Source organism: Protopterus annectens, chromosome 8.part0, assembly GCF_019279795.1.
Source record: "Protopterus annectens isolate FY-2018-M chromosome 8.part0, PAN1.0, whole genome shotgun sequence".
NCBI lineage: Eukaryota > Metazoa > Chordata > Ceratodontiformes > Protopteridae > Protopterus > Protopterus annectens.
The window spans coordinates 662,873,774-662,895,989 of record NC_056741.1 but is presented as its reverse complement, the minus strand read 5'-3'; the positions used below and the strand labels follow the sequence as shown (position 1 = coordinate 662,895,989).

Below are 22,216 nucleotides of genomic sequence, written 5' to 3'. Positions count from 1 at the left end.
TCATCACATGCACAGGGTGTGGTGTGTGGGTGCTGGAGGCTTAGGCTGTGCCAAACAGTTGACAGCATGTGTGTGAATCAGGAGGGGTGCAGGTTAGATAGACTATAGAGAGGTCCCATGTGTGTCTGAGGGTGACCTGCATGTGGCAGTGGTGTCTGAGTGTGTGTGTGTACACAGTCAAGCACAGTGCTAGGCCTACACATGTGTATGTTGGACAGCTGTGGCCCATACATAGTAGAGTGTAAAGTTCACCATCTCTGGCCATGAATACAAGAACTGGCTCTGCCAGGAGTAACAATGGCACTGCCATGCCCAGGGTCAGATTAGGTGTTAGCACCTGACGGTGACTGCAAAATGCTGGGGCTATGTCCTCCACAGCACTGCCTGGGACCACTTGCTCATGGCTTGCCACACCATGGTGTGGACAGCACACTCCCCTCTATACTGCTGGAGGTGCTACCACTACAGGAGTGTGAATGTGCATGGCCATGTGGACTCACAGCAGATGGTGTTGCTGACCTATGTCCATGTGTCCAATGCCCAACTCCAACCAGATGTTCCAGCATACACAATGTGCGGTCAAAGACAGACACTGTCTCAGCCCACCATCTGTCCACTGCATCAGTGAAATGATCCAGGGTGTTCCCAATGTGGTGGAAGCAGTTATAGATGTCAGAATGTGCTGCATCCATAACCCTAAACATCCATCTGGTGTTGTGTTCAGAACATGGCTGTGCCTCCATGATGGTCCAAAACATGCGCCAAGTGACCCATGATGTGACACCTGTGACAGGTGGTGGATAAACACCAGTCTTGCAAGCACCCCTGTCAATCTGGATGTGTGGGACCTCACCAGGTCTTTGGCTATGGCCAGTGTCTACACTCACTGATGCCATAGTTGCCACACTGTCCTGTTCAATGTCACTATCTTCTGACTGTCCAATATCTGTGGCTTCTGGGAGCTGAGTATTTATGTGCATACTGATTGTGTGCAGTGACAATGGAGCAGAAGAGGGATGTCAACTTCTGGGAAAGATTCAGCCCCGACAACCCCACCTATGCTTCACTATGGCCACCATTATCATCAGTGTTTGATGAGACACTAACATCAGGTGTGACAGGGACAGAATCAAAACCCTCCTGGTCACCTGTGAAAACCAACACAAAATAGTACATCACTACCTGCACTTTTATGTATGGTAATCCAGAAAGACTCATACAAATCAGGATCCACAACTGCATTACCAGTTTCACATCTTTTCATTTCTGCTCCCATGCAGCAACAGACAACCTCACACCAACATACACAGACAAGTCAAGCCCTTTATAACATGCATGTCAGCCACATCCAGGTAAAGTTGCCAGTACAATCTGCCTGTAAGGTATGAAATATGACACAATACATGATAGACCTACACATAACACTCAGTACATCTATACTGAAAATGATATGTCAGTACTAGTGTCATTGCCACAGGAACGTGGCATCACCCTTTTGTGTTTGAAAAGACATATTGGAGTAATTGCTTCATGTATACTAGGCTGTGTATCCACTCATAACTATCAGTGCAGATGTGTTGATGGTCATTCAAATACACACCTGTGACTAACCAGCCTATGAACTGTAGTTATCTGTTCCAGAATGGAACATACAAATATTCTACTCTGCCGAAACACAACATTTGTATATACAGCAATATGGCAGCCCTTAACTTTCATAGGGTATATATGATCTGTAAAAACTATATCACAATTGCCAGGTACAGGACAATGGATGTGGGCCACTCCTGACAGACCTATGAAAAGGTGAAGAAATGGTATTGTCAGAACCACCAAATGTTGCAGCACTACAATGTAATATGTGCATATATCCACATGTACAGTACCTACTATGATACTGGCTGTACTGCTGACATTCTGAGTATGTGTGCACAACTGTGAATAAACCCTAACTCCCCCCCAATGCAGATAGACCTAACACCCATGTGCAGGTATGTACAACCTGCCACAATGACTGATACAGTATTACACTGGTGAACACAGTGCACTTACCTGGATGCTCCTCTGCTGTGGACATTGTGGCACCCACCTCCATGATGTATGGTGTGAGGGATGTCACATGAGCTGTTATGTGTTCCTAGGTTCACCAGGAAACCCTCTATGGCTGTGAGTGGATGTTCTGTCACAAGCCTTCCACTGATGGCAGCACAATTCCTGGTGACATCAGCTGCCCTTTGTTGTGCATCATTTAGCATGTCTGTGGCCCAGTGTCAGATCTGCTCATAGGTCCTGTCCTGTCAGTCAATTTGATTGACATCCCACACAAGGTCTGCCCACAGTGCTGTCCACTGCACCCAATTATGCCTCCATCTGGACAACAAGATCTGATGGTGCTATCTCAGTTCATCCACTATTATGTCATTCTCCATCTCTGAGAAGGGGGTATGTCTTCAGTGGTACATGGTTCCTGAAAGACAACAAAAGGGCAACACATTACATGACAAGATATGTGGACATTCACTATGTACATATACAGCACACCTATGTTGCCCTGCACTATCCACTGATCCCTCACACGTCATACTCCACAGTCTGGCAAAACTCTACATATGTGCATACAACCAAGATAATAGTGATACTGGGGTATGTCCCTGTGTGCCATGACAGATTCTGCTCTATATTCCAACAGCCAGCACTGCAGTCTACTGTGGTGTGTCTCCTACAAGAAAACTCCCACTAATATGTCATATGGCCTCTGCCAGACAATTAACAGTGTGCTATTACAATAACAGTATGGGGACAGTCCAGTAACACCAGGGTGCCACAATGACAGAAAGTAATGCAAACCTGCTGTGGTATATGTTCCCTGTAAGCATCATACTTCTCAACTATACAGATGTTTGCAGACTGTCAGGATGTTTGCCTCATAATTTTGTTCATTTTCACACAAACTTGTGGATCTCTGACAAATATTTAAATACTGTTGCTGAGTTTGGGCCTTTGTCACCCATACATTATGGCTCTGTCCTGGTTCCATGCTGTCAGAGGTTGACAGGTATGTTAGGCATAGCCGTCAACCAAACAGGGACATATGTCAACAGACACGGAATTAGCTGGAGTACATCAGGACATTCAGGGGCACTTTTAAAATGTTAGAACTATGTATGTGAGACAGTGACTGAAAGAGGGGGGTGAATTATAGTACATCATTTGATGTTAGAGGAGTGCACACTCTTACTCATTGTCACAATGTATTATGTGGAATCCACTAGCTTTCCTATAATGGCAAACCATTATAGGAAGGATTGATAGGGACAGAGCTGAGATGTGATTAAAAGTCAGGGACAGTTGAGATGCATGCCTGTAGGTGTAGGACAGCAGAGTATCACTGGCACATCATTACCACAGATCTAAGACAGACTTACGGATGTAATCTCTATTCCCCATACCTCCATCCTTCCATGCATTTCTTGTTATATGGATAAATCTATTACATACCTGCTAGAGTACAATTCTCCTTTATTGCACTTTGCTTCTGGTATACAGAGCTATTCCCCAAAAGCAGCTGCTTGCCTTTTTAAGGTACTGCTCATTAGCAGGTAATTGCCTCTGCACCAATATGTGGCTTAGAATTGCTAATTGCAGCAAAAACAGCTGAATTGCACTATCATTGGCCAGTGATATGCCACCACAATGCAATATATAAGATCTTCATGCAGAACTGTGCCTCTTTCTTAGTTGTTAAGATGGACATCACTGGGGTGTGAAAAGTACAGCATTGCAGAGGGTAGGTACAATAACTCTCAGCTATAGAAATTTATGAGCTATGTCCACAGTTTCGCCTCATATGTGTCGTCAGTGTCCCATAACATAGTGGTCATCTGGCAGCTCACTGGCAAATACTGAGTTCAGGTCAGTAAGGAAAGAGACACATCTGAATGTCAGACTTCATACCCATCATAATATGCATGCTAATGCAATAGTTGTTATTCTATCAACCTACTATCTTTGAAGAGGCAAACTGTTGCACATGTCCCTATCTGTGGGCCTTAGCCCCCCCATTACATATGGCTGTGTCCAGATCCCTTATTCTAGGGGGTTGGGAGGTATGGTAGGTCTGTAGCAGCTACCTTTACATACAGCTGTGTAGGGTACAGGCTGCAGCCTAGCGCACATAGGAGTGAGTATGAACACTAGTGAGGACAGCAGCTGTGCATGTAACTGTGGCAGCTGTGGCAGCCCTGTCATTATGGCACAGCCAGGGTAAGGGTACACTGTATAGTCCAATCAAGGCATGTGATTAAGGTACATCTGTTATGCAATGCACGTGATTAAGGTACATCTGTTATGCAATGCTGCCAATAACAGAGTAGTAGGCACCATGTAGTTATCTATACGAATATGTGTAGTGTGTCCCTACCTGCAGGCCTCTGACTTGCAAAGCTGGGTAGCAGTTCATTAACTAGCAGTAACCTGTGTGGATTAGGATTGTCTGACTCAGTCATTACTTGCTATCTTCACAATAATGTAAGTGAACTGCTAAACAAAATTGGGTTTGAACCCAGGACTGTGTATGGCAAAATTCACTGTACCACTGTGTTACTGCATTTGTATTTGCAAGATATATGTGCACATATACAAGCTGTGAGAAACATTTCTACAGCCATCAGTATGTGCACAGCTTTATATGGCTGTATTTCTGCACAAGGGTCTCAGTTGTACGTGTACTTTGCCTTTGCTGCCTTAGCAGGTGTCTTTCCACAAGTTGGTGATAAAAGGGCACATGTACCTGCTTTCACAGGCCTTACTTACATCCATTATTATGCCTTTAGCTGTCTACTGGTGTATTATTCCACCAGAGTCCAAGGTACATTCTCATTTTTCCCATTAGCTTTTATCTCAGTTACATGCCTAATGACTGTTCGTGGCAATCAGTATGTTTTGCTGGAAACACCTGTTTTACATCAGATCTGTAAGTATTATGGGCTAATGCAGTGAGCTGTAGGGAAGAGGGGCCCAGATTCAAAACTTGGCAGAGGTGCTCATTTTGTATGTGTCTAACAATGTAATTCAGACATTTAATCATTAAAGCTCATTTAAGCTTAGCTAAGCAAAGTGGAGTGGCTCGCCGCACTGTGCTGCTTCGCTTAGCTCAGCAAAAACCCGAGCTAAAAAATATGAAGAAAAGAAAAAGGGGGTGATAGGAAAGTGGTGAAATGGGGACAAACAGGGGGGAAAACATAGTAAAAGGCAATTAGGGATGTGCAGGATGGGTGTAGGAAAGAGCCAAAATTATCCATATCTTGTACAGCAACAGCTGTGCATTTTGACAGATTTTGTAAATGAATTTGGACTTTCAAACCCCAGAGAGGGAGGTGAGGACAACATAACTGTGTTGTCAAGCTAATTAGTCCAGATTAGTGGTATCCAGTGGATACGTGTGCGACATGAAGAGATATGTATGGTGCAGTATATATTTTTTGGGACAGGTGTCCATTTTTTTTAAGGTGAGAGTGAAATGTAGGGGAAGGGACATAGGTACATCTGGGGAGGTAAGTTGGGTAGGAGAGGATGCATTTACAGACAGACAAGACAGATAATACAGCAGACAGGGCTGATGTGTGACACATGAGGGGGGAAACATCTTGGATGGGCAGGATGTTGTGGAACCAAATCGCACATGCCTCCAGATGACAGCAGCATGACTCACAACCCCAACCATGGGACAGTCAATACCGTTCTTTCACTGACCTGAGGGTGGCTGTGCTGGAGGCTGGGTGACAGGGCAAACCAACCCCATCAGGTCAGCCAGCATGCTCTCAATCTAGGGCAGGCAGTGTTCATAGCTCAATCCTGAACAATCCTGCACACCATGACTAGCAGTTGATCTTGGGTGACTGCAGACCCACTGCCACTTCTCCTAGGGAGAGGCCAGGCCCCATTCCCTGAGGCAGACCCACCTGTCCCCACAGGTGGTGCAGGGGCAGTGGAGGGGACACCACCAGCCTGGGTCTCAGGTGTGCTAGGACCTGGTGCCATGGCCAGCTGAGGCAAGGTAGGTGGATCACCAGGAACGGGCCTACCCTGACTTGCTGTGGTAATGGAGGTATAGCAATAAGTATAGGTTAGTTATTAACAAAACATTGTTAGTAATATCAGCATGGCAGAACATTGGAAATAATGCAATTACATATCAATGCAAATGATGTGAAATGCAACAATAAATAACAGAACAGTCAGTATAACAGAAAAGTCAGTAACAGTTACAGAATAAGGCCAACAAAATAGGTAATTTAGCAATATATGTTAATATGCATCCATTATAATACATAGCAATTATAACACATGACCCAAAAAACACAATGTAGCAACATATGTTAATAGAAAACCATAACCAATGAAAACAGTAATAAATATGTGAAAATAAGGGGTGGGGGGAGAGAGAAAATCAGTCCATTAGTAACATTGCAGCTTACTTCCTTGACAACAGTAGTACTATCTACTCTACAGGTCTGTATTTTCTTTATGTTTAAAGTGAGTACAAGTCTCCTGTAGCTGATTTGGCATGTACATACCTCTCAAGATATATGCATGGAACACTATGGGCCAAATGGTAACAACTGTGGGTATACAACTACACAGAATATTTGCACATCATGTGGACTTATATAACTACCAACTTGTTCCATGGGCTGAAATGGTGATACTGTACAATCTAGGTACTCATTGCCATGGTATTCCTGTAACAGGTGGATTATGCACTATTAATTACATAATGTGAAATTGTGACAGTTGAGAGACATGTGTCGGCAGTGTTCCAAAGACCAAATTACCACCGTAACAGCTGCAAACAACTGCAATCTGACGGTCATGCTGCTCAATGCTAGAAGTCTAAATCTCAAAATGCACTCACTCAAAGCACTCCTTAAAATGGAGAACATCAACATTTGTGCCATAACAGAGACCTGGTTCAAGGCAGCAGAAACACCTCTGTACTACCATGCTCTAACTCATTCCACACCTTTCGGCCCCTGAACTTGGACCGACGCTCCAAAGGCGGTGATGTTTCCATATTCATAAAGGATGCACACACCTCCAGACTGGTAGCCCAACATAACATATCTGAGATATTTCAGGTGCAGCTAACATTGGGTAAGACAGCAATTCAGGTTGTAGCCTACTATAGGTTCCCAACCATGTCCTAAGACTCACACTCCACATTCCAAAGCACCCTGAAGAATATTAGAGTCCAACCTAACACTCACATACTGGGCAACTTCAACTACCCCTCCATTAACTGGAAAAACTACTCATACCAATACACTTGCCTAACATTTTCTGGAATTTATTAATTCCAATGCCCTGGACAGGCTCATTCTTACCCCCACTAGAGGTAGCAACATCCCTGACCTGGTCATTACTAACATGGGCAACTATTCCTCTATACCAATAGTCAACTCCATACACCCTTCATACAGCCTACCTTGATCTGGCCAAAGCCTTTGATACCATTCCCCACTCAGGAATCATATAAAAACTCACTAAGCTAGACATCAATCCCTATATCACTAGGTGGGTTGCAAACTGTCTCACAGGTAGAACTACTGTGTGAAAGTAACTGATTCCAAGTCAGGATGCCAATCAGTCATGAGTGGAGTCCCACAGGGTTCAGTCCTGGGTCCTCTCCTGTTTGGTATCTACTTCTCTGAAGTCCAGGCCAACACAAAGGGACTCTAACTGACAGTTCACAGATGATTGCAAGTTGGGAGCTATTATTAACTCTGCAAGTGATGTTGACATTCTACAGAAAGGTCTCACTGAGACCAATAATGTGTCAAAACCATGGCCTTAAGCTCAATGCCAAAAAAAGTGTCATCATCCCCTTTGGGAAAAACTCAGTTCCCATGAATTACCACATTGATGGTAGTCCACTGAACACAGAAGTCATTATAAGAGATCTGGGAACACAGGTTGACAGCAAACTCTCTTTTGACCACCACATTGCCACTGTGGTCAAAAAGTCCTTCTATGTGGCACATCTCATTACTAAGGGTATTGCATCCAGAAAGAAAGAGGTCATTGTCTCCCTCTACTCTTCCCTCATTAGGCCAATCATTGAATACAATGCGCCATTTGGCATGCACCTCACTAAACACTTGCAAAAACTGGAGAGGCCTCAAAAGTACCTCACAAAGAGGATCCTAGGCCTAAAACAGTTGTCCTATATGGACAGACTCGAAAAACTCCAACTATCCCCTATCTCATATTGTCTACTTAGACGCAATCTCTGCTTAACTTACAAAGTCATGTCTGACCCACCTCTGTTAGAAATACTACATCTAAAGAAATCCCAATACCACCACACCACACACTCCAGAGACCTCAACCTCATTACCACAATCGGCAGAATGTGCTAGATGGATAGGTTCAAAACCCAGAGACTACCCATGTTATGGAATAGACTTCCCATACATGTCAAGCAGAACACCTCACTGGCCCTCTTCAAGATAAATCTTGATAAGTGGATGGGAAATAGAAAATTCACCCCAGGGGTCACTCCAGTGGGTTTATTCGACAGAGGCACTGGGAACTAAGGTCAGGTGGCACGATGTCAAGGTAATCCTATGGGCTAGGCTTGTAAACGCTCCAGGGCCATTAGCCTAGTACACACCTATGAACCTATGTATGTGTACATTACAGACACTAAACAGCAGTCATGCCTTGGTTGGCAGGCATGAGAATAGAACCAAATAGCAGTGACTGCAACTGCAGCAACTTTTAACAGACACTACAGGCAAACAGCCATACCACGATTGCACATATTATTTCTTAAAGCACATTGTTGATTTTTCACATTATTGCTAATGATGTTAACAGTCTGTGAAATCTAAACACACAATTCTCTACTCATAATATGGGCTACTTCAACCATTTACCTTTAGTTTATGTGGAAAGAAAATCTGTGAACATTACATGACTGCTACTTTAATATTTAGTGGTGCCAAGCACAGGATTCAACCCTGGTCTGTGTGCGGCAAAATGCACTATATAGAGAACATTTAACAAACTGAGCTACTGTGTCATGCCGATTGTGAATTGACTGATATTTGCCTAGAGCTTACCTGGAACCAAAATATGATCTGGCAGTACTACAACATTGTTGTGCTAGACTGCAGTGGCAGTAGAACACACATGCATGAAATAAAAGAATAACACAGATAGTAGGTACACTATATATATCAGTCTAACAATTCTGGAATACACATTTTCTTGTTACTGGGTTGAAATATCTGTGAAGTCAACAAACAATATCAGATCATGGAGTGAACTTCCTCACCCATATACCTTCCTTACTTGATATTTGTGGATGACAGATCATTATGTGAACAATATTGGCCTAGATATAGCCTTGAATGGTACTATATGGGTTAAACAATACAATTGGCAGAATTAGATTTGCATTCTAAAGCTATTACAGTGTTATTATACTTGACTGCATACCTTACCCTACAGCCTGAAAGCAAACAGGTCTACTGCAATGATTACAACAAGACAATCCTGATGTACACCATTTTCATTGGTGTTATTGGTATTGATTCATGTCTTATTGCAGAACAGTTGGCATTATTTATTTCTTGCAAAACAGCTCTAATTCCACAATTATTGCACTACAGACTTTATTGTATATACTTTAATGCAGTTGCTGGTATTGTTTCATGTTTTTATTACAATACAGTCGGCATTATTTATTTCTTGCTAAACAGCCCTAATTTCACAATTATTGCGCTACAGACTGTATTCTATATACCTTAATGCAATTCCTGGTATTATTTTGTGTTTTTATTGCACAACAATTGGCATTATTAATTTTTTTGAAAAACAGCTATAATTCCACAATTATTGCACTACAGACTTTATTGAATATACTTTAATGCAGTTACTGGTATTGTTTCCTCTTTTTATTGCACAGCAGTTGGCATTATTAATTTCTTGGAATACAGCTCTAATTCTACATTTATTGCACTACACACTATATTTTATATACTTTAATCCAGTTAATGCTTTACCCTTTATTGCTTATTTCACTACAGTTAGCATAAATCATCTGTACTCACCACATTCACAGTGCAATTTTTCCAGGCGCCCAGCATTCAATCCAACATTGTGAGCCCTCTTCTCTGCAGCTGTTGGGACAGAAGCACACCATTATGCAAACCAGTTTTGCAGACATTCAGATTAGATATTGGTGAAACAGAGATAAAATTACTTACATACTTGTGGGCCATTCCCTGCCTGAGCTTCTTGGACTCAGGTGTCCAAGAGTTCCCCTTTCGATGTTTCAGATCATCATGGTAGTGATTACACTGCTCACCTCTGTGGGGGATACCAATAACACTGGTGAGTTCTCTGGCCAGGTGGTCCTTGGCCTCTGCCTTACACTCGAGTCCTGGAAACCTCCATGCATCAGCCAGTTATTATGTTTTTACCTAGGAGTCCAATTATGACCTTGGACTCTGGAATGCCCCAGTGCTGCACCCAAAAGTGTGCACCTTCACCAACACCAGCCATAGAACCTTTCAGAGACAGAATTCCAATGGATTCTGCTGTATTCCCACCTTTTGGGCTTAGTATTGGTTGTATTCCTGCCCTTACATGTCATTGGGCAACAATCTAAAAAGAGCTGTGGCGCTTAGCACTATGCAAACCAGTGTAGCTGAGCTAAGATGTGCGAGACCTCACAGAAATGGAGTCATTGCAAAGCTTAGCAGCAAGCAAGCCAGACAAACAGTACCAGAAAGTGCATAAACATTCACAGCCATTATCATGTTTATGTGGCACTTAGCAGGTCTTACTAGGTCTCAGCAGAGCTTAGTAGGGCACAGCGGAGCTATATTTTAAATTAGTCTGCAAAATGTGTAGATTAAAATTAAAGACTTATTCATCTTTCATGTATTCAAACCCTGGACCTGCTACACATGAAACTGTGACTCTACCCATTAAACTATGTGGATATTCAGACATCAGCTGTACCTTTACATATAACACTGAGCTGCCTATAAACAGTGTTGAGTACTACACCATGCCACACAAAACATGCTCAGATACACTTAAACATACATTTAAATAAATAATTAAATACATCTGGTTTATATTTTTAGATGTCTGGCAGTTGTCTGCTATGGTATCTGTGGGTACCGCTTAACATTGCTGTGCTCTGCACCACACTGTGCAAATATACTTTTTTATTAAAAAAATATTAACACTGAAGGACAGTCCAGGGAGTCTCTTACTCATCATGCTTAGGACTACACCTCTCCCTACACTGATTCAATACCTGTGTTCCTCGGCTCTCCTTCAGCAATGCATCATCGTTAATATGCATGGCATGCTGCCAAGGCCGAACCATGTACAGAGATATGATAACATTCCATGTAGGCTCTACACTGTACCTACACAGATTTTATTAAATCCTGGGAGCAGTATTTTAAGATTAGTCAAAGAAATGTAATGTATGTACATATAATACATATTATATAACATAGCCTAAGAATATCAGTCCAATGCATTCTATGATTTTCTATGATATAGTCAGTAGTTAATATTGTTTCTGATTTTTAATGCAGAGTTGAGATGTTTGCCACTTTGTTGTGATACAGAGAAGGCATAGTTATAAGAAAGGAGGGTGGATTATTAGATGTAAAGAATATTAGAGAACTGTTAGCTAATCTTAGGTAGTGTTAGTTTGATTAAAAAAAGAGTAGGAGAGAAAGTTGGACTGCAGAGTAAATAGAAAGAGGGAGGCACAAAGTGGAGGAGAGATTAGCCAGAAGCAGTGCATGGGCATAATCAAGATTTGTTTAGATGCTGTCTTAGGGAAGTTTTAAAAGCTACTAGATCAGGAATACTTCTGGTCAATAGTGGGAGTGAGTTCCACAATTTAGCAACAGAGTGAGAGGGCAGGTTTTTATAATCACTTTAACAAAGTTAGATACCAAAAAAAAAAACAAAAGAGAAAGAGGGAGAGAGAGGGAGTGAGAGAGAGAGAGAGAGAGAGAGACTTGTAATGGTATCTGACATGACAAATGCCCATCAGAAAAAATAAAAATCTATCCAAGCACTTCCATGAGGAAAGACAAGTGTAAACTTATAGAAAGGAAATTAAATTAGCAGAATTAGTGGACCAGGGTAAAGTGTTGTAAACTCACCTGGTATAGTTTGAAGAGATGGTACAGTATATGAATTTAGCATTTAAAGGCTTACCCAAAAAAGTAAAAGAGAACAATGTGGCTTGTCTTCATGACACAGCTACTCGAGCAGTGAACTGGTGTTCTAACAGGACAGATTGACATTGAGTGAACACATTTGCTTTTATCAGCATGATTACAGCAGAAAACTATAGAAATATGTCATGTTTTTGGCATCTTACGTGTTAAACAAATAACCCTGTCCTTATTGTGGAAGCCTGGAAATCCTCTCTTATTCAACAAAGTGCAGACATTCTGCAAATAAGATTTCTTTGGAGAGATGCAATACAGATATAAAGCATGTTTCCAGTTTTGTAGACCTAAATACACCAGATGTTGATTACTTACCTTGCATATTTCAAAATACTATTTCTCATTGCATTAAACGTACTTAACACCACTGAAACAAATAAGATAATTGATCCGTGGGTACAGGACAGACAGTATTCCAATTAAAATGCACTGGTCCTTGAGGGAAAAACTCAGATTAATGAAGATGAGTCTACCCCACAAAAAAGTAGAAAAAAATATATGCTTTATTTGGACAGTGTATGGCAGCTAGGTGGAAGGCAGACTTAAGTGGTAAAGGACTGCAGAACACATCATTTGGGAAAAGTGAAACTATCAGCACATTTCATCAACTGTTGTGGAGGATTTACAAGGAGCCTAAGGCACGAAAAAAGGTTAAGCACAATTTTTATGATCTTTAAGTTGACCTAGAGGATTAGATAAGGTTGCATGTTATCTCTCCTTCTATTTGTGTGTTACATCAAATGATTAATCATTCAGTAATAAATATGTTTAATAAAAGAGGGCCTAGAAAAGAGCCCTGGGGGGGGGATTCCAACTGCTATTGGAAGGAAAGATAAGTTGTTATTTTGACTTGTTGTCTGCAGGACAAGTAGGTGCCAAACCAAATGAATATCTTGGTATCTTGACCTAAGAAGGACAATTTTGTAGTGGTTTTGTGACAAACAGTGTCAAAAGCTTTTGATAGGTCAAGGAAGAATGCAAAGACTAAGTCTCCCTCATTTCTGTTTTGTTTTGTAGTGGTTATGAAGTTGGGAGGCATAATAGTGTTATGATAAAGGCAGAAGCTATGATGTGTTGGAGGTAGCAGACTGCTGCATGTAATAAAGAAGCCAAATTGTGTATGGATACATTTCTCAAGGAGAGTGGAGATACCATGGGTATTGATCTGTAGTTGGTAAGATGTGTGGAAATGCCTCCGTTGTGTATGGTTAAGATGCTGGATTATTTTCATAGGTTGGCAACATGACTTTATTTAATAGATAAGTTAATTAATATAAAAATGGTTAGGCCAGAGCATTTGCTGCCATTTTAATATATTCTCCTGATAGGTTACCTTGGGCAATAGTGAAAGGTTTCAGTTTTGATTTGATTCTTCTGGTTCTTATATGTACATTTACATTTGCAATACTGAGGAAAGAGATACTGACTAGGGAGGCAGCATATTCTAGTTGAAGGATTAGTAGCAGTTTCTGGATTAATCATTTAAAATGTGAGATTAAGGCAACTTTTTGGAGTGAGGACAGATTGATATTGTGGTTGTTGTGGATTTTTTCTGATATTGTGGTGGTCCCTTACAGCAAAGTTAAGCAACTGATCACTTAGGGTGTCAAGGAGGGCAGCAGAGGAAATATTTTTGTTTGAGGAGTTTTAGAGGATCTGATCTAAGATAGATTTCCTGACAGAATACTTACTGTATCTAGTTGAGGAAGTATTAAGCTGGGTTAGCCATATAAGTTTATTGCATCATTAGAGGTGTCAGTGTTGATGATCTGCCAGTCGGTATTCAGATTGCCCATTATGATAGTTTCCTGTAGAATACTGGAGTAAACCCAGGAGAAGAATTATTCTGTTGTATTTGTATTAATTGCCTGGGGGAATGTAAAATCCTGTTATGCATACAGACTTGTGTTTATTCAGTTTTAGGAAGGACATGAGAATTTCAGCTTTATTTATTTCCAAGGGCTATGCAGGATGAAGAGTTAAATTAAAGGAATAAACAATTAAATAAGTTAAAGGCAAAGTATATCAAAAACACCTGCAGTTTTTCTTCTATATATTTTTACAATGTTATATCCTAGGAATAGAATTTTCTCATCTTTTATACCTTTTTTTAGCCAAGTTTCAGTAGCTAAAATGACATCTTGTGGGTTGTACGCTATTCTGACATGGACACCATCTAGTTTATTTGGGGAATAAGACTGTGAGCAAGAAACTATAGATGGTGTGTTATGAGAACAACCATGATTTGGTGGACATCCCTATGTAGTTTGATAGTCAGGACTGAGTTTAGGATGGAGAGGGCGGACATTTGGGCTTGAATTTAATTCTGGTTCTTCTTTTAGTTGTATGGGATTTTGCACTGCATGCTGGTCTTGAATAGGTGGGTGAAAGCTAAGGGAAATAAGTCTGGAGATAAAGTGAATTTAACATGGGTAGTGTTTCAAGCCTATGAAAAGGTCCCTGAAAGAGATAGATGTATTTGTGTAGTTGAGCATGATAGGATGTTAGATTGCTAGTAATAATAGAACACAAATTATGATTACATTGGGAAGGACAACAGTGAGGTGAGGTGATATGAAGAGATAGAGGAAGTATTGCTTGAAAGGTTGGGGTATGAGTGGAGTGGCAAGGATGAGGAGGAAACATAGTGTGGTTGTGGAGTTGTAAGGAAGTTTAGTTATATAGCGAAGAGAAATAATTAAGTGAGTGAGGGAATTAAAGGAAGGGGGTTGTAAAAAGAAGTATAGAGAGTGATTTATCATCTAAGGAAGGGTAGCAAATATAAATTACTGATTTACTGTGTATAGATGTAAATGGATTGAGGGTAGAGAGGTTTATAGTGAGATGAGGGGAATGCTGAGAGATATTAAAGGAAAAGTGATGAGAGAAAAATACTGCTCTCCATTATATAAGATAAAATTGATGGGATGAATGGGAGCGGGAGTTTTGTTAATAATTTGCTTAGAGATACTGTCAAGAAGGATTCCTACATCCCATAATATTTACATGGCAATGTGAGTAAAATGATAGTCACATGGTGATAAGTCTTTTCTGGAATTTCATCTGTGGGTCAGACACTAAAGATGTTTGTCTTTTTAATATGTTTATTCTGTTTTACAAGGGTCTCATCAAAGTTGCCTAGCTATTTCTTTCTTTTTTTTAAGAACACAGTTACCAAATTTATTGGTGATACAAGAAAACTGAGGGTAGATTATAATACACTAATATTACTCGATGAGGGGAGTAGGCGAGGGGTTAGATCTTTCAGACATCATGAAGTATTGACAGGCAAACTTTTTTTAAAAAATGACTGCATCTGGATCTCAATTCACATTTTTAGGAAATGATAAAGAATGGGCAAATCATCATAATATTTACCCTGTAGTAACATTTTGTGAGAAGGTGAATCTAGGACTATTTAACTTGGATATTATTGACATAGTTAGCATGGAACTGGGTACAGGTGAACCTAATGAGAATAGACTAATTAAAGGTGTTATGAATTTGCTATGCATTAGTTCAGTGATATTAGGCTTCTTAACTGCTGCAAGCTAGGACAGCTAATCAACAGTATCCCTCTCTTTACAACCCTCAGATACAGAAATTAAGTAATATTTCTTAGATTTTACCTCTAATGATTGCTAATACCACTTAAGTTATGTTTTGTGTTAGTCCTTTTTGTTACTACCAGTATACCAGATAAGATAATTATAAACCTCATTGTTTTGACTAGCTCTAAACAACATTTATATTATTTCAACATGCTGAGTTGCAATCTGCTTCTCAACAACGAAGGCCATAAATTAATTAATGAAAACAGCATAATACAGGCACAGCAATTTGCACTAAATAACAATGTAATTTGCAATGCCTTTAAAAATCTTTGTTACTGACAGGTATATCATAAGTCATTTGTTTAACCTGAAATAAAAGCATATATATCTATAAGGAAGATATAGTAAACTGCATATAATAATACCTTTCCATAATATTTTTTTGATTTTCTCATTTCCTGTGTCTACTATGCAGGTATAATTTCTACTGCTGTCCCAGGCTACAGTTGGTATTGTTAGTAGGCTTTTCACACTGTAAATTCCATCATCATTATGAATGCCAGGGCTAGTAAGCCCATATGTAAAATTTCCTCCAACATTCCAGTAAATTTCAATTTGGTCATCGGGAAAACTATCTGCAATGCAAATTAGAGTTGATGTATTTCTCAGCTTCATTTCTTCATCCGATGGAGGGAGAATGAATACAAACACAGAGTATGGTGTTCCATCTAAATGCAAACAAAACATAGTTTAATTAAACCATGGATTCATATAGCATTTGCTATAAATTTAACAGTGAAGAAAAGCTGAAACAGTTTGGGAGAAATTACATGTATTTCTTAGAGAAGCAATTAATCATGCATTGAAACATACAAATTAATGCATTGCTTTCCGAATGATTGTTGTTTGAAAAATAATGATATATGTGGGTGGAGGGTCTGACACAGCCAGCACTGTAATTTGTGAACAAATAAAAGTTATATAAAAGTTATTGCTCATCAGCATCATATGAAACTGTAATAAATGCAGTTGAGGGTCCACTGATGCCTATATTTTCATTTGAGAACATCTGCTATTATCATTTTATATATATATATATATATATATATATATATATATATATATATATATATATATATATATATATATATATATATATATGTATAGGGTCTATATTAAAATCGCAGCAAAAGCTCACTTTCGCGAATATAAACTGATCGACACATAAATGTCGAACTCCAAATACCACGAAGGACAAGAAACACGAAAATCACAATGTTGAATGTATTTCCTGAAACAACAGCGCCACACAGGTAAGGTAAACCCAACGTAATAAACTTAAAGCAAAACACTATTTAAAATGTTTTTACAGGAGGGCAAGCCCCCCTGTGCCCCCACACCCCCCTAGTTAAATATACCAACTCAGAGACCGCGCTACAGTGGGGAAAAGGATTTATTTCCTCATCCTCACAATCACCCTGCTGGCCAAAAAAAAAGGTTGTTCGACATTCCAGATTCACTTTATTCGCTCTTTGCTGTATTTGGAGTTTGACATTCATGTGTCGATCAGTTTGTATTTGCGAAAGTGAGCTTTCGGGATTTTAATATATATATATATATATATATATATATATATATATATATATATATACACACACACACACACACACACACACACACACACACACACACACACACACACACACACACACACACACATATGGGTCTACTCAGGGGTGTAGCTAGGATTTTCAAATTTGTACTGACAGCTCTCAAACTGCTACCCCCTTCCCCAGCCAAGCTACGGCCATTCTCGTAATTCACGGTTCGCTCTTTTAGTGTCGATGAAGAGGCATTTGCTGTAATGCCTCTTCAGTAATATAATATAAATTCACTCAAACTCGGTTCCTTGAATTGAAAATTAACCTGAAATGTCAGTTCTTTGAAAAATGCAGCATGGTAGTTGGGGTAGAGACTTTATGCTTTTGTTTTCTGTAACTAAGGTACAGGTTTTGAGCTTGAGTAAATTACTAACCACCTGCTACCACTAACTAGGATGTTTCATTCACACACACACCCTACCTACCTCTTAGTGCAAGAAATATGGACAAAGCCTAAAATAAACAGGGACAGATATTAAATAATGTTCTCGTGAACTTAGAAAGTTGCTAGAATAACAGGATTTGTGCTAGTATGAATTTTTCTAAAGGACATGAAGTCTGAAGCTCAAATGTCTGTCATTATTTAGCAATTTCAGCCTTCAATGATTTTCTAGAAAATCACAAAATTTATGAGGAACAGACAAAAATATGGGGCAAAAATCTGGATATTCTGCAAAATTTGGACAGTTGAGAGGTATGCTACCTACCACACACACACACACACACACACACACACACACACACACACAACCTCTCAACCTCTTACAGCAACAAACTCATAAATAAAACTGAGGCAAAGGCCCAAAAATAAGGACATTTTTTTTAAATATTGCTCTTATAAACTTAGAAAGATAATAGAATAGTAGTAGGTCTTGCATCAGTACAAATTTTCTGAAAGGTATGAAATCTGAAACTGAAATGTCTGCATTATTTTCTAACTTCAGTCTTTAACAATTTGCCACTAATTTGCCAGAAAACTGCAATTTTATGAAAATGGACCAAAAATGTGATGCAAAAATATAAAATTGCCAGACAATACAGCTGGGAACCTGTCAAAGGAGGGACACCATTTTAATATGAGCACAGTTAACTTAGAGCAGCTGACAAAATTAGAGAATCTACATGCATTTCTGAAATAAAAGTAATGTATAACTCTGATCATTACAATTATTTATAAAAGTAAAGTAAACCCTCTATGTTTTCTTCCAAAATTGATATTTTGTGGATAGATCATTAGGGGAAGAGCAACATTTTGAGCCAAAATCAGGGACAGTTGAGGTTTGGCTATGCCTAATTCTATAAAGCAATTTGCATGTACCTCTCAACCTGTTAATGCAATAAATCTGGACAAGGCCAAATATATTGAGGGAACATATAAACAGTACTAAAAATTGCTCTTGTATAAACTGGGACAATTGATAGAACAGGTCTTATTTTAGCATGCATTTTTCTGAAGGTTATAAAGTCTGAAACTAGTGTGTCATTATTTAGTGACTTAATTCCTAAATCATTTGCCAGAAAACCACAAATTGAGGAACAAACCAAAAATAAGAAGCAAAAAAATCTATTCATTCTTTGAAAATCTGGACAGTTGGGAGGTATAGTTCAGCTGGGGCTGTCTAAGTTTGCCACCCTTCCCTCACAAAACCATGGTCGAATGGAGCCTCCCCCTGCAGCCATTCCAATGATCCATTACTTTGCTATTTCACTCCATTTACCATAAACACTAATGTGCATACTGATTTACTTCTATGATGATTTGAACTTCATTTGAAAGTTTTATTTTGCATTTTACAGCACAAACACTAAGACATCTGCTAAACAAAGTTAGCATTAAAACTTCTCTGCCCTTGAAACTCACATTCATTGAAACAACATTAAAACCCACATTCAAAGAAAAATACATTTTACCCATGGCAGATAAAAATTAATTCTGGGCTGCTTTTAAATCATAGGCCCCTTGCATATGAAACATACATGTGCTCTTTGATACACCTTCCTATTGCTTTGAACATTTTTCCAGTAAACAATGAAACAAAACTGCCCAATTCAGAACATTTCCATCATAAAAGTCTAGTCAAACTTCTACAGTCCACCATTATCAATAAATAATATGCACGATCTCTGAAGTAGTAAAAAAGTCATCTAAATAATTCCACGTTAAACAAATCTAACTAATGAAGAGGTTGCTGCTAGCAATCACCTTTATATTTCATAACTTCACCGAAAAATAGTGTCTGATGCCCCTGAGGAATAAATTGCCTAAATTACATTAATAATAAGCTAGTAATATTGCAATAGGAAATGGATGGCAAACTGATAACAGACTCACAGTTAGTGTCTTAACTATCAGTACAGCAACATTCACCCCTTATGGGAGTAGAACCAACAACCTTCTGCATTAAAAGCAAGTACACAACATTTTGTGCTACTAGCAATGTGAGCCAATTTAGCATAATCACCACTAAACTTCTCTTCCCCTGCAGCTCTCAGTTCCTTGTAAAATCTACGCAATACTCAACTACATCTCAACTTCGCAGCACAAGAAGTCTGGAAAAAGCCAAATTTATTGGGGTGGGTCAAAAGGGCAAAAAACAGGAACACATTAAACATTGCTTGTATAATCTTGGAAAGCTGCTAGAATAAAATGCTGTGTTACCATCATACATTTTACTGCCAAGGTCACTGTGCAAAATAGTCAGAACAACATACCACTATGCCAAATCACCTGCTTTGTGAAAGAGAGGAAGACTGAAACTTAAATGGCTATCATTTAATGAATTCAGTTCTCACCATAGCTGTCAACCTCTTAGCACAAAACACCTGGACAAACCCAGTAATGAGGGAATACAGCCCTCAAACATATTCAGTGAATTCAGTTCTTGCCATAGCTGTCAACCTTAGCACAAAAACCTGGACAAAGCCAATAACAGGGTTTTACAGCCCCAAAAATAAGGACAAATTTCAAATAGTCATAAACTTAAAAAATTGCTATAAAAAGGTTGTGTTAGTATATATTTATTGCTAGAATAAAAAGTTGTTTTACTATGTCACAAACACAGGGATAAGATGCAGACTCCACACAGAAGGCACCCCAGTCAAGAATCAAACCAGAAAACCTACAGCTGTGAGGCAACAATACTGCCACTGCACCATCAAATATGCAAGGAAGCAAACATTCAGAAACCTGAAGTCTGAAATTTAAATGCCTGTCAATTTGTTAATCAGGACAGTCTGACTTGGAACAAAAAAAAAGCACAATTCTCAGCAGAGGCCCAGGAATAAATAATGCAGACATGTCTTTGTAACATGGGAGGACACAAAAGCAAACCCACACAAACACAGGGAGAAGATACAGACCCCCCCCACAAAGAAGGCACCCCAGCCAAGAACCAAACCCAAGAACCTACAGCTGTGAGGCATCAATGCTATGTTGCTACCACTGCACCATCAAATTTCAAGCATTGCAATATTTAAAAAACACAGATACATACAGATATTGATCAGATCAAATATGAGGCAAAAATCTGCAATTTTTTTACAAATGGTGGTGGGTAGGGAATTCAGGTCTTTAACACCTGCATACAAGGTACAGGGTTCAAGCCTGAGGTATTCCCTACCACACCACCATGAGTAATCACACCAGTACAACATCCCACCTGGGGCATTTACACACACACACACACCAACCCTCCATGAAGTAAAACCAGCTTGGGAATCCTCCTCTCCATGATGTGAGACCAGCTTGGGAATCCACCTCTCCATGATGTGAGACCAGCTTGGGAATCCTCCTCCTGCTCGGACCAACATAACGTGTATTTCCTGCTCAGAAAGCATTTGGAGCTCCATTCCGACTGACTGCCTAAAGCATGCTGATGTCATTGTGCAGTAAAGTGTGAAAAAAAAGAAAATTTAAAATGCTACCCCCCCTCTACATAAGTTGTACTGAAATCAGTACAGTGCGTATGCCTCCTGATGTCTCTGGGTCTACTTTGCTTTATCGAATTTGTGTTTCATCAAACGTCGAATAAGCAAGGAGACTTTGTCAAATGTGCACTATTCAAAAACTTGACTATTCCGAATTCCAATTAAGAGAAATAGTTAACACGATGCTGGTAGTGCAAGAAGTACAAGTATACATTGCTTATGTACCTTCTCATACTCCATACCAGTTTTGTGGCATGGCGGGTATAACAGTAGGTGTAGAAATATTCAGCATGTGAAAAATTATTTTAACAGTGCTTATAGCTTTTAAATGGAGTTCACACTACAGTAAAGATCATCAAAACTACCCTTGATTTTATTGTAGTGCAATCTTGGAGGTGGTTTATATAATTTGCAGGGGGTATGGGGAGTGGTGCGTCCCCCCTGCAGAAATACTACAGAATTTGTGTTTTTGTGCATGTATTTTTTAAATAGCAGGTCTTTCGGTGTTTTAAAGTTCTGCATAGTCAGGTTTTGGAATAGTGCATGTTCGACAAAGTGGTCTGACTTTTTGATGTTCGACAAAACGTAAATTCAATAAAGCAAATGAGTCCCATATATAAATAAATATACATACACACACACACACACACACACATATATATATATATATATATATAAATACATACATGTATGTATATATGTATATATATATATATATATATATATATATATATATATATATATATATATATATATATATATAGGCCTACTTGTGTTTATTGAAAGCTCATTCTTT

General features: G+C 39.3%; 1 protein-coding gene across 2 annotated transcripts in view; it reads right to left on the bottom strand.

The window, feature by feature from the left end:
* Positions 1-22,216, bottom strand: part of LOC122808972 (immunoglobulin kappa light chain-like) — a 308,520-nt gene that overhangs the window by 168,914 nt on the left and 117,390 nt on the right. For both annotated transcript variants that reach the window (XM_044080136.1, XM_044080137.1), the window contains exon 3: positions 16,258-16,560. In XM_044080136.1, the coding sequence (XP_043936071.1) occupies positions 16,258-16,560 (303 nt within the window). The remainder of the gene's footprint in view (positions 1-16,257; positions 16,561-22,216) is intronic.